This window comes from Rhyacophila brunnea, unplaced genomic scaffold, assembly GCF_057557595.1.
Source record: "Rhyacophila brunnea isolate RB1 unplaced genomic scaffold, BYU_Rbru_1.0 scaffold_3, whole genome shotgun sequence".
In the NCBI taxonomy this organism is placed as follows: domain Eukaryota; kingdom Metazoa; phylum Arthropoda; class Insecta; order Trichoptera; family Rhyacophilidae; genus Rhyacophila; species Rhyacophila brunnea.
The window spans coordinates 41,018,467-41,044,774 of NW_028232965.1; the positions used below are offsets into that span (position 1 = coordinate 41,018,467).

The 26,308-nt window shown below is 33.0% G+C and overlaps 2 protein-coding genes across 3 annotated transcripts in view; one reads left to right on the plus strand and one right to left on the minus strand.

The window, feature by feature from the left end:
- Positions 1–22,404, minus strand: part of LOC147068367 (sodium-coupled neutral amino acid transporter 9 homolog) — a 58,042-nt gene extending 35,638 nt beyond the window's left edge. The window contains exon 1 of one of the 2 annotated variants that reach the window (XM_085953400.1): positions 22,082–22,404. In XM_085953400.1, the coding sequence (XP_085809526.1) occupies positions 22,082–22,176 (95 nt within the window). In that variant the 5' untranslated portion in view covers positions 22,177–22,404. Of the gene's footprint in view, positions 1–19,583; positions 19,724–22,081 lie in introns of those variants that run through there. The other variant, XM_085953401.1, reaches the window with a different exon arrangement.
- The window catches only part of LOC147068368 (fatty-acid amide hydrolase 2), a 35,396-nt gene continuing 28,698 nt past the window's right edge, over positions 19,611–26,308 (plus strand). The window contains exon 1 of the mRNA XM_085953404.1: positions 19,611–19,783. The gene's annotated coding sequence lies outside the window, so the exon portion shown is untranslated. The remainder of the gene's footprint in view (positions 19,784–26,308) is intronic.

The following is a 26,308-nucleotide window of genomic DNA, read 5'->3' on the forward strand; positions in this document are numbered from 1 at the left end:
AAAATAAATCTTAACACCGCTGCACATTTATGTACTGAAATATGACTATATTCTAAAACATTAGAGCGAGAGGTTTAAAAGAATACTATTTTATGTAATAAAAATACTTTATGCAGTCATCAAATGTTTAAAATAAATATAAAGGATAATAAGGCTTCAAAATTATTAAAATTATTGTAAATAGATTATCTACAACGTTTAAGGAATGTCCAGGATCATGCTTTGAAAATAGCATAAAAGCTCCATTTTGACCTACGCTGAGCATGTCCGCCCTTAAGAAATTATTTTATATAATAATTTTAATTTAGAACATTTTATGGTACTTGTATGACAGCCATATTTTTTTTAAAATAATATAATATCAATTATGAGAATAGTGTCGAGATACGTCACGAAAATTGAACGACAATAATTTAAGTGGAGAGTAATAACGCGCGTGCAGAAAAAACCGACATTTTTTCGGTTCGGTTCCGGTTTTCGTTCCGTTGAAAAGAACAATTTTTCAGATTTCGGCATTTATTTCCGTAAAGTCAGCTGCTGAGAACATGGGACTCTGGGTAAACTAAAGTAAAACAAAATGCAATTATTCTAGAACCTCCGTTATCCGGATTTCTATAATGATCATCAGTTTCATATTATTATGATTGTAAGAAAAATATACGACTCTATACAAATAAATAAAATGATCTTTTCAAATTAATTATTCTAAAATTAATTTTTCTAATAGTTTTCGATTATCAAGATAATCCAGGTTCTATTTACTCACTGCTGCATTGTTTGTTTTTTTTCAATCGGTGTATTCGTATTTGGATTCATGCAGAGCTCGAAATGGATCGGAGCGCACCGGAGCGCCGTTCCGGTTCATAAAATCCTCAAGATTATTTCTTTGTCTCAGGGAAATATTAATTTGACCGTCTGAGCCAGATATGCCATTTAATAAAAATCGAGCACACTTATTTTTATAAAATACACGTACAATTAGATAACTATGTTAATATTATCGTAAAATTATCGTGCGCTCCGGTTCGTGAAATTTTCCAATTCGAGCGCTGGATTCATGCCATGGATGTTTACAACGTCATCACTTTTCTCATCTATATCCCCATCTTTTAAATATGTATTGTGTGAATGGCTTAAAACATAACCTAATAAAAATAATTATGGGATACCATATTACCTACCTGAGCACAATATCTACATAATCTCTCAAAACAACCTGGCAGAACACTATTCGCTAAAATAATTTCATTCTCCTACCTAAAGGTACCTACACTAGTCGAAAGCGATAGATAGTTCACGCCAGAGTGAACTTTATTCATCGAAGTTTACATAAAAATTATAATTGCTATAATAATAATACGTAATAATGTAATGACATTTCGTACAGTGATCTTTGCCAGGGTTAAATATCAGTCAATCGCCGAATGAAAATAATAATTATAACTTACTTAGTAAATTAATCATCGTCAATTAAAATAACATAACAATAAAGCGATCGCCCAGTCTGAGAAAAAAATATAAAACTGGATCCTCTGATTAGCGGTCGATGCTACACACAGGGCCGGGCCCATGCACACGTAGGGGACTCATTTTGTTTATTTAAAGCTCATTATTCGTTTTGATGTTTGCTTAAAAAATCACAACCTAAAAAATACATTTCAGATCATATTGATAACTGAGGGAAAGTGAACACAATCAATGTTGAACAATTGCATAAATAATTGTTGCATAAATTATTGAAATTTGTGAACTATCCAAATAAATGGGATAACCAAACACTAATTATGTTGGTGTTTTTTTTGCACACATTTTAAATCTACAATTTATTTTTTTGACCATGTCCGATCCATAATCTATATTCTATTTATCAGTAAAAGGATGAAGTACTAAAAAACGAGCATAATAAGTCTTTTCAGAAGGTTCGGCGATTGTTTTATAGTAATTCGTGATAATTTGTAAAATTAGTTAATCACAAAAATGTTGAATTAAAGTTTAATTAATTAATAATTAATGTTTGAAATTAAAGCAAACAAGACCTTTGGTCTACTGATTCAGTTAGCTACTAGTGACATTGCAGTGTAGAATTATTTGAAAAGAATTTCACACTTTTATTAAGTATGTCATTCATATTCACCCATAATATGTGCAGATATTGCCAAAATAAGCTTTAAATTACCCACGATGGCCGAGCGGTTAAGCGACAGTCTTACAATAGCATGGGTCTGGCAAACAATCACATTGTAAACCTGAAATATGGATGTAATAGGACGAGCAAGTAACTATCATCAATTTATCGTAAAAAAATCTATTAAGAAACCCTTCCGTCAGGCGGCCCAGATCAACATTGGATTGTAGAGCCATTCATAGGATTGGATAATGTATAACAAAAGGCGTCTTCAAGTTGATATTTCACACATCTCACGTATTGCCGTATCAAAGCAGACATTTGAATATGAAATAACATGTGTTTTGAAGTTATTTCTGTTAATATTTACGTTGACAGCTGCTTCGGGCTGTAACCCATCTTCAAAACGGTTGACTATAACGTAGAAGATTTGGCTCCAATCTTGGGTTAGGTACCAATTCAACTACACGTACAATCGTTCGATTTGAATATCAAACTGGCTTTCAAATAGGTACGGAATATGTATATTATTAAATATTATATCTAGAGTCAAAACTATTCGGTATATCCCCACATATAAAACAATCTGTAGACAATGTAGCGAATACGTAGTGATAAACTTATTTTATAAATTGACACAACTGTTAGTTGTTACGTCAAGAAATAACAGTAAACAAAATTAATATTTTTTTGAACTTGTTATTTAACAATTAATTTATGTCTAGGCCTGGGAACCCGTTACGCCCATGGTAGATCCAGGCCTGGCTTCATATAATATTATCCGGATCGCGCACACTGCAATACTAATAACTTATATTTTAATTAATCTTCGATTCATCTAATTTACACATTACTGGATTTACTTAATTGGACATTAGACATGCAAATATGTAATTCAGTGCAGTAACGGAATTTATTTCTCAATATTACTTTAGTCTCATTAAGTAAGTAGTGGAATAATATAGTATTTTTTTTATATTTCACACGTTTTGAGGATGAAATATATTTTGTTTTTATAAGTAAGTATACTGATTATTAAATAATTATTATAATAAATTTGTGATTGATTCAGTATGAAATTAGCTATAAGTACATATTATTGTTGTGTAACGTAAATATCACTTTCCACACCTAAAAAAGTACCCTATTCTAAAATAATAAAAAGTACCATAAGACTGGATAAAGCACTCAAAAATACAAATACTTTTATAAATATAAAAGATTATTTTGTTCCAATTTTAAATTAAGTACTTATAGTATTATTTGATTAATTATTTGTAGATAAATAAAATAAATATTTTTTAGTACGTACTCCACTTTTTAATTAAATTTTTGTACCGGTTTCATCCTCTTCAATGGGACATTATCAAGAGGACGAAACCGATACAAAAATTTAATTAAAAAGTGGAATAAGTACTGAAAAAAATGTGATTTATTTAATTACAAATAGTTATCAAATAATACAATGCAGTTCCACCATGAATTGACAGTTAACAATAAAAAAGAAATTAAGTATAGTCATTTTACATTATTGAAAATGAATGGATTTTCTTGCTATAGAAAGGGGAAATATACATTACGTACCTACTTCGGTAAGTTTCATAAGGTATAAAAATCTAATATCTATATCTACTTAAAAATAAATAAATTCCTGCTGGTTAAAGATTGTCGAACGACCGCTTTCTCGGAATAATCTAATACACGAATAGTGTGCTGATCAGGTTGTAATCTTCGTCATGAAATAATTTTCTGAATATGATTATTACCGCACTGGACTGTAAATAAATTTTATTGGTTTTGCACACACCGGTTTCCATACCAGTTTTATATTTTCATCTTCAATACTGAAATAAGCAATAGTATCGCAATAAAAATACTTCTAAAAGTACCTAACCGTTAAAAACATAACAGTTCACTATCCAAACAATAATTATTCCTAATAACAGATATTCAATTACCCAACTAAATGGTGATAATTTACATCTGGATAATTTGGTACATAATATATACGTTTAGGCGGCTCTCGTGGTGCAGTGCGTAAGGCGCTGGCCTTCCACCCGAGAGTTCTGGGCTCAATCCCGGCGAGGACACAATTTTTATGTGATTTCCTCAAAGCCTGGGTGTTTGTGATTGTTTAAAATTACCAACAACCACCTTGTACGAAAAAGCAAGGACATGGTTATTAATAATTCTAAAAAAAACATAATACGTCTATCATTGAACACAGAATTAATGGGAACTGAAATACCTTTTTTATCTAACTCATTTATTATTTTAATATTTTCTACATAAGTATTATAATATGTACATATATATGTTCAATATTGCTGTATTTGAAGGTTGCAATACACACTATTGCACGTCTATAATGTGTGTTTCATTTTCGTAGGTTACTTACACATTCAAAACCCTGCTTTAAAATGTATTGTATTGTATTGGGGCCATTGAGGGTATAGCGTATCTGAATTGGATTAATAATTATTAATCTGTTCTGTGACGTCTACATTTTACGCTACTGGTGACATTTATTATCTGCCCGACGTCGCACTGTTTCCGGGGGTGCCATATTTTTGTTGTGGTTCCAGTGACGTCCCGTGGGGATAGTCAGGTCGTGCGTTGCATAGAGGATGCAAAATATAAAGAACAGCAAATGAACAAACGAATACGATCATTACTACTTTTGGAAGCAGTGGTGGTTTTTTATGAAGTGGACAATGCGGCCGCTTCATTAGAAAGCACGTGCCAATTTTTTTTAACATCACCTGAGGGCTCCATACTTCAGCACCATAGACCTAAACAACAGACGTACCTAAAACCACCGCTGTTTGAGGGTAGTTTTCGTGGAAATGGTCTAATTTTCAGAAGATTGTGATGTGTACATATGTCGATTTTCAAGACTTCTCTTGAATTTTTCTGTTTAGTCAGTTTAGTTCAAGATAACATAGGTAGGCACCTAACAATTTTGCATACAATTTGAAACTTTAAATGAAAAGGGACGGCATTCTTTAGTCTGCCTAGGGGCGGCACTCTGCCTAGGTCACTGTGTGGTACTTTTATTTAATACCTATATGGTGGTACTGTATCATTCAGTTACCTACTATAATATTAAGGGGTTACAATTTTTTAAAATTATATATCCGCGAATTTGCATCCGAAAAGATATACTTAGCAAAAGTCGGAACAAATTTCATAGAACATTTTGTATAATTATGACGGCACTTTTCAAAAGAGTTTTTCAAAACAATACTCGAAAACACCAAAATACATAAAGGGGAAATCAAATAAAAAATAAATAAAGTCTAAAAATTCAATCTGAATTTGGAAAACATATTATGTAAGTAACATGTCCCTAAAGAATTTAAACTATTTTACTACGTTTTTATTAGCTCGTATTCTTGTTTGTCCAGTACAATTTTTTTCTTGTTTGTCCAAGATTTGTTTGACACGATTGAAGATTTTTAACCAACTTCCCGACTAGACAGCATATGACGACAATGCATTCTTTTAATACTTTTAACCACCTTTAAGCAGAATTGAATTCATTTTCAGTTTATTCTGTTTTGTATGGAAATTATTTTGGAAAAAAATCGTAAAAAGTAAAACACTATTATTGGTTGATAAGGGGGTCCTAGCAACTAAATTATTAATATATACGTGCGATACTATGGAAATCAATATGAAATGTCAAAATGACATTTCAGTATTCTATATTTATTCAGTATTTCTATCAAGTACAAAAAAAAAGTATCTATTAATACATAGCATTGTCAAGTTTATATGATTCAACAGAAAATTTAAAAACGTGGTAAGTATATAAAAAGTTCTTTTTATCTTGTAATTATTTACATTTTATATTATAATGATTATTTAAAATTTCTTTCTAAAATAACGTTTTTTCTGTGTTTTTACGTTTGTTGCAGTTTCATAAAATATGACCAATATTCATATTTTAAATGTTAAAACTAATTTGATACATGGTGAATTTTTGAGGATCAGTTAAAAGGGCACACTGATTACTAAAATTGATAAAACTCATTTAGTATTAATTTAATTCAAATAAATCCTTTAAATATTTATATGTATTGAATTCTTTTATTATTAAGTTAATTTCGTGTATCAGACAACGTGTCAAATATAGATTTTTGTGTTTATTAGCCTTTTTATACAAAATAACAAAGGCAAAAGTCTATGATAGAAGTAAATGATAAAATAAAGATATGTGTACTAAAACTGGAGCTAAATATAATACTCTTCCAGCGCTCGAAATGGAAAAATTTATGAACCGGAGGGCTCGACTGTTTTCTGAAGATTTTTACATAGTAAAGTTATCAAAGTCTATGTGTTTGTTTTCCATAAAAATAAGTGTGTTAGATTTTCTATTATATGGCCTATCCAGCTCAGACGGTAAAATTATTTATTCCACGAGACATAGCGATAATTTTACCGATTTCACGAACAGGAACAGCGCTCCGGTGCGTTCCGGTCCATTTCAAACGCTGACTGTTCAAGATATTAAATTTAGAAGATGTAGGGCCATTATAAGTTTTTTACTGTTTCAAACACCTCATACCTACCAAATTAATCATTTTTAAAATATATTATAGGTTTTAAAATATTTGATTTTCACCATATCCTGCATCCTGTAACAGCGGCGCCAGATGGGCGCCGATTTATTCAATGGGTTATTAATATTTAGTATTTACCTATCCTCTATTGGTCAACTTTGAAACCATTATATTACATTATATTTTCACACATGACTATTTTATTTTTTATTGCAATGCACGTCGCTGTCCATTTTAAATGTCTGGCAGTGATTTTATTGACTACTATTATAGTCATATAGTCTCTCAAAGTGCATTTTTTTTAATTAAAAAGGGTCTCCGTTGTATTTTATCTTTAATTTTTTTCTATACTATTCATTATAAAGTAATGAGTACCATTGTAATAAAATAAATCAGAAGACGTCATTTGATGAAACGTTGAACGCACATCGTCATGCAGATCAAAGGCCGTACAATTTATTGAATTATTCCAAGGCATAATCATCGTGTTTTAAACATTTATGAAAGAAGTGGCTTGTAATAATTATTGTATAACATTCGATAAATTAAAATTAAAACAATGCTATTGACTATTCGGATCATAAGGGGCGAGGGGCTGACAGAGCTCTAGTCTGGGGGCTCGGGTTTAGAGGGGGCTCGGCGTGGTGGGTCAACGAGCTAAGTTAGATAAACACACACACACACAAATTTTCACCGATAGTAAAAAAAAGTCGTCGCCGGCGCTATTTTGCTTTAGGTATAAAACATGTCAAAAATGCAGTTTTGCGATATAATCGGAAATTATATGATTATTGATATAATTAAATGATAATTCAAGCGAAGAATTTTATTTTACAGGGCTCAAAATGGACCGGAACGCACCGGAGCGTAGTTCCGGTTCAAGAAATCCCCGAGACTATTGTTTCGTCTCGTGGAGACAATAATTCGACCATCTAAGATAAGAAGGTTATGTAACAAAAAATCTAACACATCTTAATTTTTTTTAAATATCCATAAAATTAGATGAATACATGCCAATATTTTCGGAAAATTATCGAACGCCCGATTCGTGTTGTCCGTGTTTAGTGTGTAGCTTTTTATCCGAAATGGCGAGGGGTAGCATGTTACTTTACTGCCACAACTGGTGGCTGCGATCAGTGTTTCATATGACACCGCTGATAACTCGATAATTAAGTGGGAATTTTTAAAAATACAATAAACGCTAAAAATATACTTAGTTTAACCTCGCGGAGTACCATTTGGGAAAACTTCCCTTAACCTTAGCGATAAGTAAGGGGGCGTGCCAAAGATCCTGGCTTGATGTGGGGGGCATAATTGTAATAACACTTTACAGTAAACAACTAGAATATATGCTTCCCTTCATGTTTGCGACCTACATATTTTAAATATTTAGCATAGGTAACGATGCTTATGTTGTCATTAAGCAGTATATGAGAATTTAAATCAACTAGGAAGACATCACGCAAAAGTATCCAGCCTTATAGACAGATATTTAGTTAAGGCTTTACTTCAGCTGAGGCATGGTCTAAACCAGGGGTCGTCAACCTGGTCTCTACCGCCCACTAGTGGGCGTTCCAGCTTTCATCGTGGGCGGTAGGGGTTTTAAAAAGATGTTCATTATGATTATTATCTTTATAAATCACCATTACTGTGGAACCGGCAGGCGGTTAGAAAATTTGACTACAGACAGAGATACAAAAGTGTGCTTTAGGTATAAAAAGGTTGACTACCCCTGGTCTAAATTAAAAAGATCGTGACTAGGCGATGCGTGAATTGAGCAAATGACGCGAGCCGAACGAAATATAATTTGTCATAAAAATTCGACAGGCGTCCTTTTAATGTTATGTTTATTATTATATTCGTAATAATAATAGTATATTCATTGACATGTTTTCTTTTTAAAGTACATTCGGAACGTTTTTTAGTCATCTTTACACGATTTAAGAATATATTCCTCCAACGCCATCACAAAACAAATTGACGTGCTCACACCTCGACTGTAAGTCTCTGATTGGCGACGACTGCGAAATTTCGTTCCACATACTTGAAAATGAAAATGAATGAAAATTATTTGCCGTTTCACTTATGTACGCTCTTAATATATTATCGTGAACAGACAAAATAAGATACGACACGGTATTACACATAATTAAAAAAGTAGCCAGAGCTTTTTAATACAGGTACACTGTACACCACGAAACACAGAAAAGTATTTTGGACACAAAATGCCGCCTACTTCAACTTATCATACAGAGACAAACTCCAAGAAAAGGGTGTCCGGGCCAACCATATGAATCTTCTTCCAGGTGGTGCCTTCTGTGGCTTCCCAATAAAAGTTCCTTAGCAAGTTTCAGCTCGACATAAGTTCCATTCAGTGTATTCACTCGACAAATCTAAAACCACTCTCTCATTTCTGAAATTGTAAGACAATTAGAGGTCGTAAAGATTTTTTTTACTTCATTTTCTTATATTTAGGTTCCGAAGATTTCTTCAACATCTTTCGTCTGAGCGGAAGACGACTACGATGACTGCGGAATCTAAGGATATAGTTTTATAAGAACCAGCGCTCGGTATGGACCAAAACGCACCGCAGCGTAGCTCCGGTTCGTGAATTCCTCGAGGATGGCGTTCCTGTTCGTAAAAACCCCGAGGATAGCGTACCGGTTCGTAAAATCTTCAAGCCTCCTACTTAATATTATTACGTTCCAGTTCGGATTTAATAAAAAAATGGGGAAAAATTAATTGATAAATAAATATAAAACATAAATATACTTAAATTAATATTTTTATTATTAAAAAATAATTTTACTTGTTTAGAATCTCTGGATTTCCAATGACCCGTTCATTTATGTACATACTTAAGTTTTTTTGAAATATTGATAGTGTAAGACAAAATATTTGCGAAATAACCTTTTTTTCAAGACAATACTGTATGGCCTTCAAAATGCACCGATAGACCTTTTCGCGTCAATGGTGATAAAACAATAAAACTGTATACAAAAAAATGCACTGGGGTTACGGGTTAATTTGTTAATAACCTTTTTTCAAGACAATACTGTATGGCCTTCAAAATGCACCGATAGACCTTTTCGCGGCAATGGTGATAAAACAATAAAACTGTATACAAAAAATGCACTGGGGTTACGGGTTAATTTATTGCCTTGTCCAATTTATGTACAATAATGTATATATAAAAAAAAAAGAATTTTAGGATTGAAAGGTAGGTAAGGGTCGAAGCTATTTTACATTGGAATATAGGTACATATTATTGTAGTATTAATTTATAAAATGAGAAACTTATTCCTTCAAAGTTCCTACACATTATTTAAATAAAGGTACGTGCCTAAATATAGTGAGTTAATAACGTAATGATTATAATCAACACTGGAACTTTTAAATTTTCAATTGAAACACATTAAATACCTACCTTATTCTTTAATCTAAGACTTGCCTATATCTTTAATGTGCAAAATATTTAATTTGTTAAATATTGCACAAAAATAACATAGTTAAAATAGTACAACTGTGAATAAAACTATGTGCCCTACCTAAAGTATCAACAACTGAGATAGGTATACTATATCTGTCCTACCGAGGGTTGAAATTCTTGAGCATGTTTATGATCAATACAGCAGTGATAGGCAATTGTTTTTTGTAATGAAACTTTAAATTTTATATAAATATGAATTGATGAAGTTCAGTGGAAATATTTTGCAGTGAAAAACTAAGTAGGTACCGTGAGAGATAGAATAAAATAAGGGAGGCCTTAATCGAGCACTAGATCGACCAAGGTTAATGGATTGGGTTCTAAATAATTATTATTGCATAGGTACATGAAAAAACCTAACTATTGCAGCAGCTGCCCAATTGTTTTATTTCCGAAAAATCTTGTGCTCTGACATCGTTTAAAAAGTCTTTGTAGGTACTTAATAGCTTAAATTGTTGTTTAATAATTTCTAAGGGGGTGGAATATTTCAAATTAAATCTATTATATTTTACAGTGAGTGACAAAAAATATCATTTCGTCATATATTTTTATTGTTTTGTTTTTGATGGTTAAATTAATATTAATACATTTAATAACTTAAATCAAATAATTCCATATTCGTGATCATCGCATGCATGTTAAAAGTTTTTATATTATGTAAGGTACAATTAATTCGAAATAAAAATATTTAAATACAATTAACGCAGAATCTGATTTGAGGCTATATTTATGTAAGTATTATTTATGAGTAAAATTATATACCAATAAATAAATAAATTTTGTGAATGTTGAGTTGGTAAATAATTCAAAAAATATATTAAAATTTGATTTTTTATTAATTCATCATGGGCACTTCTGAATCGATTATAACCGCTGTATGGCAAAGATGAGTCTTTTCGAATACAATAATTAAATTACAATTATCATGTGCTATATGAGACACAGATGAATCGCGTACGTTTTCATCAACCTAATCCACTGTAATACTAATAGACTCTCAGGTAACGGCTTATTTTGTTTTATCACGCCAAAGAAGTATAACTTCTAATGCGCGTACATAAGTACACACACCGATTTTTTTCTAATAATAAAATATGTACCCTCACTTCTGAGGTTGCTTAAAACGATTCATATTTAGTAAATAATGCTACATTCAGAAATCTTGCGTATTACACATTTTTTAAATTAAATTATTAAAAACCATGCCCTTGCTTTTTCGTATACGATGGATTTTAATTTGATTAAAAATAGTTTACTTAATACTTTGGACGCGGAAGACGCACACGGTGCGTAATGACCAGGCGGCCGATCGATGTAATTAACGTGCATTTTAAAGGGGGCAATTAAAATCTCATTATCTATTCAGCAGCGAAAGCGTTAATCAAAATATTTCGAATTTACAAAAAATCAGAGCTTTGAATGAAGCGGCATGTATTTTGTTTTAACCAAGGTATCTTCACTCATATTTCTATCCACTCTTAGTTGCATATTTTTATACAAACTCCTAACGAAACCAATAGAAAATTGTAATTAGTTTGTCTATTATTTCTTGTCTTTTAATAATGTTTCCCACCCTAATTAGATTCATATACATTTAGGCAGTTATATTTGTATAATTATTCATGTTAATACCTATTAATAATGTATTTTTTAGAAAACGATTTCGTAAACTAAAATGATTATATATTTGTATGTTACCACTGATGATGAAAAAGTACATTATGTAAAACTAAGAGTTATTTTTATATTACAGATATTATTATATCAAATATTACTCATTTTTGGACAATTATCGAGCGTTCCTGTTCGTAAAATTGTCCATTTCGAGCACTGATAAGAACACATCCTCGTTATTGATCTGATCTCATGATGAGCAAAATTTGTAGAGGAGACGACACTAAATTAAATTTTAAATAAATCGTGATTCCTGATTAGCTTCTGAATGGCACATACGGAAAATCTAATAGGTAGTCGGTATGAAAACGATGAAGGTTTACGTATATTTATGCACACATATATATTATATGTATTTAAATATTATATGATCAATGATCATCGTTGAAGTATCAATATATTATATATAATATAATATTAATATTGTTGTTAGAATCGAATTTGTTTAATCTAGATACTACTAGAGGATTGTTGTTTATAAGGCCTCGAATAGTGGAGACGTGCGAATTGAATGCGGATATTATGATTTTTTATAAATTCGATGTATCGATGTAACTCTTCTAAACGTAAACTATTGGAAGGCTACCATATATTATATAATATAGGTAATGTAGCCGGAAAATCAACATTAGCCGTTGACCAAACTGTATTTCTCCTACTCAGACTAATCAGGCCGGGATTAAAATCGAGTTCCATATAAATAGGTAGTACATTTTTGAAAATACTTTTATTACCTGTAACCGGTCACCATTAAACTTAGTATTTATAGGTTGGCAAGTTTTGTATTACGTAACGGGAGAATTTTTTGTTACTGCCCCGGGTGCTAAAATACCTTGCTACGCCATGCCCCTAGTGCTACGGGTGAGTAGCATGAACATTAGAACTGAGAGAATTAGAGAATTAGAACATTCTAACTGTCAGTGATTCTGATTACTATAAGCTACAGGACGTGTTTGAGCGCATAATCATGTAAAAGATCTTTAGCCCAATTTTCGGTGATGGCATCTGGCGACGTCGCTTTAATCTTGACCTGTACGAGCTGTTTTCCATAACCCCGATGTCGTCTTATCAAAATCAATGAATAAAGAAGCCAGTGACGCACCCAGGGGGGGGGGGGCAGGGGGCCCTGGCACCCCCCCAAAATATGAAAATCATTGGAATGATTTTACCCATTGAAATTTAAAGCCAATAAACTATACCTTGGGCTTAGACAAATAACACGGCAAAAAAATGATCTCCAGCACGCTTTTTAGAAAAATGTCTTAGATTTTAATTTCGAAACACTAATGTCGGGTTTTTTTAGAAACCCGTTCCCCTAATGAACTGTCAAAAAATTCTCGGTGTCACCCGAATTCCAGAGTGGTGTAGGTTATGGCTGGGGAGGGCTGACACGGCTCTAGCCTGGGGGCCCGGGCTGTGGGGGGCCCGGCGTGTCTCGTTGACCAGATAAGTGAGATAAACACACATCATAAATTAGCTTTAATAGTAAAAAAGGCGCTATTATACTTCATGGCCATGAACATTTTAAATTATATAATTGTCCAATATATTTTCTGATTATTATGTGTCGATACTCGACAGTTCCAGTGGATGCGTAAAGTAGATGTATTGAAAATCGCCAATAATTCACTGTATAAGTAGGAACCCTCAATTTGAACTAAAACACAATTTGAAAAACGTTAATGTAGTGTTTCACACTGCCTTTAATCTAAGCGGTGGATAGGGGGCCCGTCAAATACCCTAGCCTGAGGGCCCGTTTCAGGATGTGGGGGCCATGGTGTAGGTACACCGAGTGCAATAGACAAAAGACCGATAAACGAGATATTAGGCTGTGTTGTGTTGAGTAGGTTGTGTTAAAAGTAAATTAAAAGTTAAATGCAATAATACTTTTTTTGTCCATTTTCAATTAATATTTTGGAACCTCAATATTACAAAACCAAAAATCTACGATAAACATTCGGCGAAAAGAACGACTACACCCACTACAGTCGGTGGTGGTGTAAATCAAAAGAATTTTTTTTTCGGTGGAATTCGGCATAAATATTGTAGCTCTCTAGACCAGTGTTCCCCAAACTTTCGACATATGTGTACCCCTTATATAATTCTCGTAACAGTGAGTACCTCTCGTCAAAGAAAAATGCATATACGTACTTTTATAACAATCAAAATATATTTATATTTTCCTTTTGTAGTACATAAACAAAATAATAATAAACGAAAAATAAATTCATTGATAATAAAATATAAATAAAAGTTATATTATAAAAAATAACATTCATTATAATCAATGAGAAGGATGAAATTGTTTATGCTGAAACGACAGATCATCGTAATTTGGTTCCCTGGTTATTAATTTTAATCTGAGATGCGGTTCCACACCATGAAGTTGGAAAAGGCAAGATGTATTTCACGAATTTCTCTGTTAAAACTGGATACACATGTTGCATTTGCAACCTAAATGATGTTTAAGTACACTCCTTATATTTATTTTGCAAGAATCCGTCTGAAGCTAATAATTCCAACAATTGCTCTTCTTCCGCATGCGATAAACCTTCTAGCATGGATGTTGTATTAATGCTTGTTGCACCATTCGCAGCCATGGCCCGGTGCAGCGCGTACCCCCGCCAAACTCTTCCCGTGCCCCAGGGGGTACGCGTACCATACTTTTGGAAAGAATACTAGACCAAGCGGGTAGTACAGCCGATATTATTTGAGTAATGTTTTAGCATACTAGGTGCACATGTCTAGCATGGTCGCTGTTAGTCACTTCCAATCCGCCAGTCGCTGATGACACGCTCAGCGGTTACTGCCACTATGCCTCCAATTTAATAAAAACTAGGAGAAACTGTACAAATATATCACCATGTATTGTGAAAATATGTAAAAATAATTATATGAAGAAGAAAAAGAGCCTATGGGACTAATTTACATTCTCCTCCTTGGGCCCCCCCAATATTAGATCCTGGGTGCGCCACTGAAAGAAGCACAGGAGTAAGGGGGGACCACGAATTTGGTGGCATGGTGGCGTACAAAGAGATCGGGAGTGATCAATTGGATAAGAAAATCGTAGACGGTAGAATCAAACTGAGTATGGGAGTTTGCTTGACGTGGCCAAGATATACCCCAAGATGTAGTTCCAACATCCAGAGAAATAAAGAAGAATTACAGATCATTTTGCGACTAATGTATATCATTAATGAATGATTATTGGCCTTCCACCGTCGAAGAAACGGTAGCGTATTGGCCTTGGTAAAATCGTATTATTTTGTTTCTTTAATAGTTTTTATAATATCTATCTACTTTTTTTCAGGTCAAAAAAATGCTACAGTGACTAGAAAGCAATCTGAAATCCTCGTAAAATTACTGTTTATAGTAGGTACTATTTTAGTTAGTTGCCAACTAATTGTCTAATAGTAGGTATTTATAGATAATATATTTTTAAATAAATTGTTATTTATTCGTAGGTAGCTTATTGGCTTGTAAGTAAAAACATTAATTATTATCGATATTGTGCAACAATGTAAGTAAAAATGCGATATTTTACACAATATCATGACCATTTTATCGTTGGACTATATTTTAGAACATAATAATCATAATAATTTATATTATTAATACTTTGACATTGAGATTAAGATGTCGTTGCGTCATATGAACAGATAGGTACCTACCTCAGTGAAACTATATTCCCAAAATTATAAAAAAGATAACTGAACAGCTGTAGATACTTACTTACTAGGTACACACACATTCGTTTTCCATTTACATCAGCACGATTGCTGAGATTGACCCGTGAATTTTCCCAAAATGACATAATAAGTGACGTCCCGTGGGGGTAGGCAGATTATGCGCAAATCGAGGAGAATCATTAGGTATATATAGAAATAGCTACCTAACTTAGTAATAACGGAAATATCTTTCCATTAAAAAATCAGCTCACTGGTGGAAACAAAATGTATTAATTAACACACAAGGTTTAACAGGGCTGTATTTTTTGTCCGGTTCGCGATGTCTAGTTTACTTCCGTTATCCTTGGACGTCACCTCCTTGATGACCAGCAATGACACGTGTTTTTGAATTACCTATAGGTAGATACATACTTGCCGAATTTAAAATTTATCCAAATATTTTTGCCGGTCACTCGCGAGTTTTGGAATGTTTTTAAATGCATCTGAATTAATATTTGAAAAATTGAATTGAATTAATGAATGAAATTGGATCTAGTAGGTAGTATATATTTTGTCGGTAATGTAGGTATCTATACAACACATTTCTTAAATGGTGATATGTGGATGACTAAAATAGTCATGAAAGAATGATGAAAAATACTGTATAAAATGGGGCGGCATTTTGTCTAGGGACGTCACTGGAGATAATACATACCTGGATAGGAAAATGAATGAATCATAATATCAAACATTAAAATAGCTAATTCAACAGTTTATAATTTACATGATATTATGATCGTATTTGAAATCTATACATTTTTCGAACGTCGAGGATATTTGATCAACATACAGTATAACTATCTACGTTCCCATATTACGTTATTTATTATTCTCGTCAAAAATTTTAATTGAAAATGCTCAATTTATGTAAGTATATAAAAATATCTTAATCTGTACATACGTGGATGTCAAAGTACAATTTCATTAAATAATTATTAATACTGCCGCGATCGACACATTGGCCATGCCTGGTACCTACATAGGTACGTAGTATATACGAATATTAACGCCGTGAATACCTAATTAAGTAATCGTAAGCGTTTTTGGTTTTCCGACTTTGTAATTCGTTCATAATATATAACGTTAAATAGTTAATCAGTGACATATTGGAAAATGGAAATTGAAATCACGTAGAATATATTGGGTCGCCTCGAATGGCTTGGTCACGTAGAAACGTCAAAATAATATTGTTATGACGAATGAGTCATCATCATCGTCGGTACTACAAGGCTACAACCACATAAGAGTTAACTCTGTGTTCCCTGTCTACAACCCAATGTGGCTCCGTGCCGTCTCCAGGATACGTCACCACTCTTCTTTGATGCAAGCTCCCTCCACAACTTGAAGTATTTGCCTCTTTCTACATAGTCCAACCACCTCAGAGTGGTTGGGTATCATCCATCTATCTTCCCTACACAATCACCTCACTTGCTCGTGTGTAACGACAATGGAATCACTGTACAACACGTATAGTTCTCAGTCGTACCTTCCTTGTCACGTGCCATCTTTATCACATACATGTCCGAAGACCCTTTTGATAAACGACACATGCCTGGAAAAATCTGACTTTCTAAAAATCAGGGGGCAAATGAAGAACTGACAGGCACATCACGATTCTAAAATCCAAAATTGAATCTTGCACGGAAGTATTATCTACTTAGGTATTTTTATTATTTAAAAAAAACATTTTTATGTAATAGGTACATGTATTTAACGTTCAAAAACACTATGTATCAATTTCAGAAGGTATATAAATAGTAAATACTTATATAAGTAAGTCGTTAAATTTACAAAAAAATGACTATTTATAATTCTGCATGTTATAATACGTAGGTACCTATAACGGACTCTGTATAAACCTGTACTTTGCTCGCAAGAAACTGACGTGCAAAATAAATGCACAAAATACTAACGTTGGTACCCGTACTACTATGTACCTACCAATGTTATAATGCGCGACAGTACTAACTATATCCAAATATCCGTTAATTCAGGAATCAACAATGTGTTTTCAATTTATGATTTCTACGAATTTTATCTATTTTTCACATCATTTTTTGAAGATCGGACAATTATTGTTTGTTTGACGCCGACTGTGTGGTGAACACAAATCGCACTGCGATTCATACCAATTCTGTGGGTCATAGATGGGCGATGGTCATTGTTGAACTATCGCTAGATGGGTAAAATAAATTCACAAATAATCGATTTTATTAACGGTCAACTTTTCAAACTTTTTCGTTTCACGGCACCCTTAGATCATTAATCTGTCCCTTAGATCAGTGCTCCGCAACCTTTTCTCACCCATGGCACACCAAAGGTATTCCCAGAATTCCGCGGCACACCACAAGTAAAACAATTAATACACATAATTGGACCCCACGTGATGAAGCGGGCCCCCTACTTATCGCTAAGGTTAAAGACAGTGTGATACTCTAAAGTAGGTAGTGTTTTTCAAATGGTGTTCGAGGTAAAATTAATGGTATTCATTGTATGTTTAGCTATTTTTTGTATTTATTAATACAAACACTCCCCAATCGGATATTTAAAAATATTAGTATCAGCGTAGTAACATAACTTTTTTTTAACCATTAGAGAAAATTTGTAATTTGTGTTTATTCCACTTATCTGGTTGATCTGCTACACCCCCCTAAGCCTGGCCCCCCAGACTAGAGCTCTGACGAAAGAGAAAGCCGAAGTTCTTATCACCCGTCAAGTATGACTGACATTTTTAATTATAGCTTGAGTTGAAAAAAGTTGGTCACATAGGTATATGTCGTATAAAATGGGAGCTGAACTACGATAGCCTTGTCGGAAATCCGAGGATATTCTTTATTAACCGAAATCCAGAAAATACCCAATGGAACATCGGCGAAATTCATTTTTAGCGTCACGTCGTTCCTCGATTCAACAAAATTCCTCACGAATATAATTATAGTGCTTCTATAGAATTTCCGGCATTGGTTGCAAAAGGGTTTCGAATCCAGTCGTATTGATTGTATGAAAGTAATGTTGAAATTTCTTTTGCAGCAAAGTTATAAGTTTTTGGGCCGGACGCAAAATTCATTGCTTGTTTTCATTGGTAGTGAATTTATTTAATATCCCTATGGTAGTGAAGCATATCAATATATTTTCATTCTGGCCGTGCATTTTTTTATTAATTTTATTCAGGTGCTCAAATATATTACCAGCCATGCACGCAAATTTGGCCATTAAGTAAGTATTGTATAATATACAAAATTATTTGCATTTTTTGACACAATGCGCCGCGGCACACCTAGCATCGTCTCGCGGCACACCGGTTGCAGAGCACTGCCTTAGATCATTGATCCAAAGGCCCAAAATCCTTGATCCAATATGACAGTCTATGTAGCAGCCATCACAATAATATATAATTATAAGTCATGTCAGGTCACGGGTTCGAATGTTCGGATCAGACAGTAGAAACCCATGTTCTGAGCAACCAATTGAAAAAATTTCCTTCAGTTTTTAAGTTACAAAATGAATGTTGTCCATTTAGTATTATATTCAAAGTTTTGTTTATCTTTTCTGAAAGATGTCGATCGATGACTAGATGTTTGGAACTGAAGTAATTTGACGATCAATAACTTAAAATGTGTGATTATAGAATACACCCGCCGTAGCATACGAATTGTAGTCGTGCCTCAACGCATTACATTGAGATTTTCTGTAATGTAATTATATTTTTTTGCGAACAGCCTACGGCGTATCTGAAGATTTCAAATATAAAATGAAATTTTATGGGAAGTAGCGATGCATGGTTCGTGGAATTTTCGTGCAAATTTGTAAGATACAGACTATCCATATTACATTTCATTTTACCGACATTTTCAGCTAGTGTGAACATGCGTTGAGTTTCAAATAAATGCATTTGTGTAGCGGGAAAAGTTTATAAACAATTACAATTGATTTGCATGTAGATTGGTCTGGACTAAACTATAGCGTCAGAAGAATAGCATACGATGTATTTAATTAAAACACACCTGTCGAAGTGTTGTGGACCGCTGCCCGGAGATGACGACGCCTACCTCAGGACACCACTTTGGTAGCTGTTGTACCGCACGATTCACTTCTTCCGGGAGAAACTATTTTGCAGACTTAACAATGTGCCTTCTGTTCGAACAGACGTAATTTTAATTCAACGAACTCTATCCGGACTCAATTCAACTACCGCCGGTAAACAGTGAGTACAGAATAATATTAACGACGTACTTCCATTATAAATAAAAATGTTTTTTCGGGAACATTATCATTATCGCATAAAGTTTGTTTATAATTAAATGCAACTATTATCACCTCATCCAAATTCAGTTTTATTACATCACTCGTTTAATAAACAAATAAGTATGTATTAAATGAATTATGCATTTTATTCTGCATACTTATTTATTTTTAGATAAATTTAATTATATTTCGATAATTAATACCGTAATTTAGAAAACGTGTGAAAACTATTTATAGTATGTACAGTCTTGTGTGTCTAGTCTAGTTCTAGTCTCTAGTCCAAAGTGAAAATAAAGTTGTTTTTCGGTTAAAATTATGACGTATTATGTGTTATTTGTAGTAACATATTAATTCGAGTGTCAATATATTATGGACTTAGATCTGGCTCAAATTCACTTTTTTTTCGCTTGCTAACACACATCACGTTAAGCAGGTTATGCTCCGTTTTGAGTAGAAAGTAAAATTGTATTTTTTTGTCACCCCAAAATATTGTATCTCAGTATATATTATCAGTTTAAGTTTTAATTCGCTGAGATTCAAAAATTGCATTAAAATATTGTATCATACGATGATTGTATTAGGGCTTTAATCCCAGGATCGACAGGTCGGATAAATTTGATCATTCAAACCCATCTTACGTTGATACACTAACCCAGTCGTTCTTAACCTTTTCGAAGTCACGGTGCACTTTTGACCATAAGAAAAAATTGCGGTGCACCAAAATCAAATGGTCAGAAAACAAACAAATAATGCGTAGCTAAATAACTTATATTACAAATTAAACAAATTAAAAAAATAAACAGATCGATTCGGCAAAATCGAAATCACATTAGATCTTTCATCGGCTTTCATAATTTAGCGAAAGACTTTTTCGGTTTTCACTATTTCGCCGATTTTTCTGCTTTTATAATTTTTTCGCGGTGCACCACTCTAGCCACATGGCTAATTTATGACTGACGTTGTATAAAAGTTACCAAAACATAACGTTGTAATATGGGGGGAGGGTATCTTAATTATTATAATTAATCGACGCTCCGACACTTTTATATTTTAGCACAAAGTAAACTGCCCAGGATACCGTTCAAATTTCCTTCGTTGCCATCTTAAATTCAAAAAACTTAACGTACTCGTAGGTAAGTATTTCAAATCTGTCCATATTATTATAAACGTTGATTACAGAGTGTACAAAAATATAATTTTACAATTTGCAGGTACATATTTGAAATTAGAAATACCTTTTGCGATTGACCAAAATTTGCTTGACGATCGACCATACTTGGTTATATTAAGACAGGGTAGAATTTTGGATAACAAACGAGATTACATGTAAATTATACGTAAAACATTTCACCGTGGCACAGTTAGCCGTGAGCTTTCTTATCGGAAAGAGATGACCGCAAGTTTATTAGATTCAATATGAACATTAATTCAATTTTCATAGCTGATTTTGGCAAAATTCATAAATGAAAACCTAACCTAACCTAACAAATAATCCAGTAAGTATATCGGCTATTTTAAATATTTGTTTTCTGCTGGCTTCTTGTAAAGTGTAAACCGACAAGAACCGTGTTTTATTTAGACATGAATTTTATCTCAGTACTATACGACCCAAAGAGGTTGGACGGTCTTTAATATACGGCCATATATTTCCGATACAACATTTCACGGCGAACTTCATACGTACAAGTTTCCGGACACGAACAAACGAGAGACAAAACTACACATTTTGTGATAAATGGCAATTCAAAAAAAGTGAAATCATTTTCCTTTACGGAAAGCTTAAAACAGTTTGTGTTTTATTGTGTAGGTACCTACTATCTTAATCTATGGTACTATGTCATTGTATATTATAGACTAGAAAAGATATTTAATCAATGGGTATGTACTTTGTGAATTATTTGAATTTCAAATAATAAATAAAACAAATAGATAGAAACGTGCATCGCTTACTATAAACCAAAATGAGAGATCACAATAATATGGGAAGATTGTGTTGCTATGCGTAGGTGTATAACGAGACTAGGCTAATAATGACAGTGTTTACACTGGACCATTAATAGAATAATAATACAATCATTATATAATTTCGTCGATTCGAAAAAGACACTTACTACTACTACATAGATGTCAAATTATGTTGCGTTTAACTGAGGTTTTTTGTAATATTAACTATTTTTATTGTACACGTAACTGATCACTGGTGTATGATTTATTAATTCAGTAGCACATTTAAAAAAAATAACAAGTAGGTACTTGCCCATAACTGCATCTCGACTCCGCGGAACTTCCCAATGTTGGCGTCTCATTTTCAGATTCGTCGTCATTTGGTGCGCGCTTTTCTATGAACTTCATGAAAATTTTCACAAATTTCGATTCATAGAGTTAATAATTATTACTCGTGGCGTCAAATCCGACTATCCAACTAACGAAAATGTATGTCACTCACATAATTATTACTCTTTGACCCATGTAATGCATTTTATTATACAAACAATATTAGTTCTCCCATCTCAAATATTTGTCATGATTGATAGTATAATGAGATAATGTTGACGAAGTTTGCGTCAACCATTTGTCGATGAAAACAAAAAACGACTGCATTTTGTGAATTACGAAATGCAAAAATCAGTGCGTTAGTTTGTAATCTCTTCCATCGTATTAAAATTACATGGTTCATACGCTATCTACTTCTTTGAACCCGAAATAATCATGTTCAAAATTAATAACATTCCGTGGTGCAATGGTCGGTGGTAGTGACCAGGTCCGGTCTTTGGGCGATTGGATCGATTGGACCAAATCGGGCCTCATGCTCTGGGAGGATTCGGAATTTGCATTTAAAAAAATAAGTATAGATTAAAGTTGTTTTTAATTGCTATCCAATAGTATTTGAATAAACATGTAAAACCGAGGCTTTTTGTGGTAGAAATATAATTTTTAGGAAATTGAAAAATTGAAAAACAGCTTGTTGGCAAACATTCAAAATGATTTCATTCGACTCATGGAAGATGCAGTATAAAACGATAGACAAACAATAAAAGCAGACAGTATTTTGATGTCTCTGTTACTGCAGAAACTAGTTTAAATATTGAATATTTATGATAAATTTTCCGATATCGCATGAAAAAAAATTTGATAGTGTAACTAAGTACCTAATCTTGTTATATTATCAAATCTCAGTAAATCGTTAAGTAATCAAAAAAAAAATTATAATAGGTTTTCCTTTAACGGAGGTGACCCGTTCCAATCGGGCCTCGTAATTTCTTGGACCGGCCCTGCCAGTGACGTCCCTAGGCTAAATTACCCCCCACCATATATTAGTCTTAAATTATTGTATTCAAATTCATTAGAAACTAGTATATTGTTTTCACGGCTATAATTAAACAATCTAGCGGAAATCACTGGTTGTTACACATGGATTTCGACAAGCGCACTTGCTCGTTTAGCAGGGCCACATTCGGGAACAATATAACCAAACAAATGCATGGGACTACACATAAATCAGGGAGCCAAAATAATCATACCACTAAAGATGTTGAAGAAAACTTTCTTCCGCAAATATGGGGTCTAAATATATGAAAGTGAAGCTGAAGGAAAGTTTAATAAAGGTACGAATTAAATTAGTTGCAACGTTGCAAGTTGTTTCGCACTGCAGATTAATTTTTGGGAAAGCTACTTAATGCTCTGATATTTTTTTGCTAAGGCTGCACTGAGATAAAAAAAAAGTCTTTGCATTAGTGTTTACATGTATGTAAAAACTTTTTACCATCATTATTTCGAATATTTAGATGAACAATCTGAAATTATTGTATATGGCATAAAAAATTGATATGGTTTATTAAGAAACATTATTTAGATAAACAACCATGTGACATCGATAATAATAATTGTACCTAAATGACGAAAACAAAATGTGAAATTATGTTGGCATGAATGCTGTTGTTTTTTCTTCTTCTTCGTGTGCTATCATTCTATTAGATGTCCGCCACTATAAAAATGATATGGTACTCGGATTTTTTATAATTATTATTACCATTTCAACCAATAAAACCACAATCACATGTTGTACTTGTAGTACAAATAGTTCAATAATTCCCTGACAGTAATCCAAACTCTTTGTGCACAACTATTCTATTAAGAAACATACCACATTTGTTTTTTTCATTAGTTCACAAGATGCACGAGTTGTTTTCAAGTTATGTATATTCTTCAATAGTTACTTAATCTGAGACATTCAGGCATAAGATAATGAATTAATAATATGTAGGTATACTTTGCTTAGTTCGATAAAATTGATTTTGTACTGGTAATGGAGTAGTCATACAGAACACACGCCTCTAAGCATGTAGGCAGCTAGCTAGACGAAATTTGGTTTCAATGTGTATTTAGATCTAATGCATGGAGTGGCTATTTGGCTAATAATTATTAATGGTAAAAAAAAAATTTTTTTTGTAAAGCCCTGCCCGATTCGTGGCCGGAAACTTGTACATATGCAGTTTGCCGTACCACACTTCACCGTGAAATGAAATATTATGAAGAGAGTAATAAATATATGGGGGACCACACCTTTTAGGGTAAATTAAAACGTCTCTGGAAACTTGTACGTATGCAGTTCGCCGTATTACACTTCACCGTGAAATGTTATATCGCAAATACATGGCCGTATATTAAAGACCGTCCAACCTTTTTGGGTCGTATAGTACTGACTGACATAAAATTCATGTCTAAATAAAACACGGTTCTCGTCGGTTTACACTTTACAGGAAGCCAACAGCAAACAAATTTTGAAAATAACCGATATACTGGATTTTTTGTTAGATTAGGTTTTCATTCTTGAAATTATGAATTTTGCCAAAATCAGTTATGAAAATTGAATTAATGTTCATATTGAATCTGATAAAATTTGAGACCGTATAGTATACGGTCATCTCTTTCCGATAAGAAAGCTCACGGTGAAATGTTTTACCTACAATTTACATGTAACTGCCCCATTCGCTCCTCCTAAGGATAGAAAATAAAGAAATGGTGATTCACGATTTGAGTGAACCCATTCGAACCGAACCATTTGGCAGACCAACAAAAAGCATCAGGAATTTATAGCAATATCACCTTTATTGTAATGGCGTTAGAACAGATTATGCCATTCGGCAGACCCGACAATAAAGTGAGTGTCATTTTCTTTTCCAGATGATTTGTCCATATTAATGTTATTGATTTCAAAATATAATATGAAGAATAAAAAATGTGATGTGTGATAAATACTTTAAATAATAGAAAACTCAAAATGTAACACAAATACAACACTGTATTTCCAATGGTAGTGCAAATATTATGTTAATAAAAGAAAGATAACGGTGTTATTATGTAACTTTAATTAATTTTCATTTTAAATATTTCTACATAAATATGTCACGATGAAACAATTTCATGACTGAGACTGAATATAATAACAATATTATAATATCTAAAAATAATATATTATTCAAATCTTTACCTACAAGTTTTAAAATCAGTTATCAAAACAGATGTAGGAAAGTAAATAGAAAAGTTTAATACCTAACCAAGTATAAACACATTTTCTTTGAACAAAAGGACATCGTACCCTTTTAGGGCTAGGTACCAGTGGCGAAGGGTAGAGGTAGGCTGTTAAGATCCGACATAAATAGTGCACACTAAACTTTGTCAGTAAAACGTATTCATTTTCATTGAACCAAAAATACAATGTGAAGATAGTGTTTGTTAAATTTTAAAATTAAAGCCCCGCCAAATCCAAGCCATAGTAGAAATGGTCAAAAAATATTTTATATCAATTATGGTTTGGTTTAGGCAAACAGGTTTAACCAACATCTGTAATATGTATTCTCAATTCAACGAAAACAAATAAGTATGACTAAAAAAGTGTGCACAATTTTTGTCAGATCGCCCATAGCATACCAAACTATTATGGTTTGGTATAGACGGGGTTTAATTGAATTTAAAAAAATTACCAGCACCATCTGCAAATTGTATTGTTAGTTCAATTAAAACAAATCAGTGTGACTGAAAAAGTTTAGTGTGCACTATTTACGTCGAATCTCGACAGCCTACCTCCATCCCTCGCTACTGCTAGGTATACACTTGGTCCAATATTTTTTTATGCTCGGAAAATAGTTCACCAAACTATACAAAATGCAGTGGTAACAGTCTGATAAGACGAAGATTAATTCCAATCGAGTCAAATTATTGTTGAATTCGGGAATAGGAAGAAGTCACACAAAGCCAACTCATGGAAATATGGTAGATAAGAAACCAATGCAGGGTTCAATTTATTAACGCAATATTACAGGTCGATTTGTGGGACAGCTCGTTAGACTAATCTTGGCTATTTTTTCTTCAACTCATCTTTGAAATGATCTAATAATAGACCTATTATTGTCTTCGTCTTTACCAAATATTTCCAAGTAATCAATTATAATAACTCCTTGGGAATCCCAACAAACGATCACTA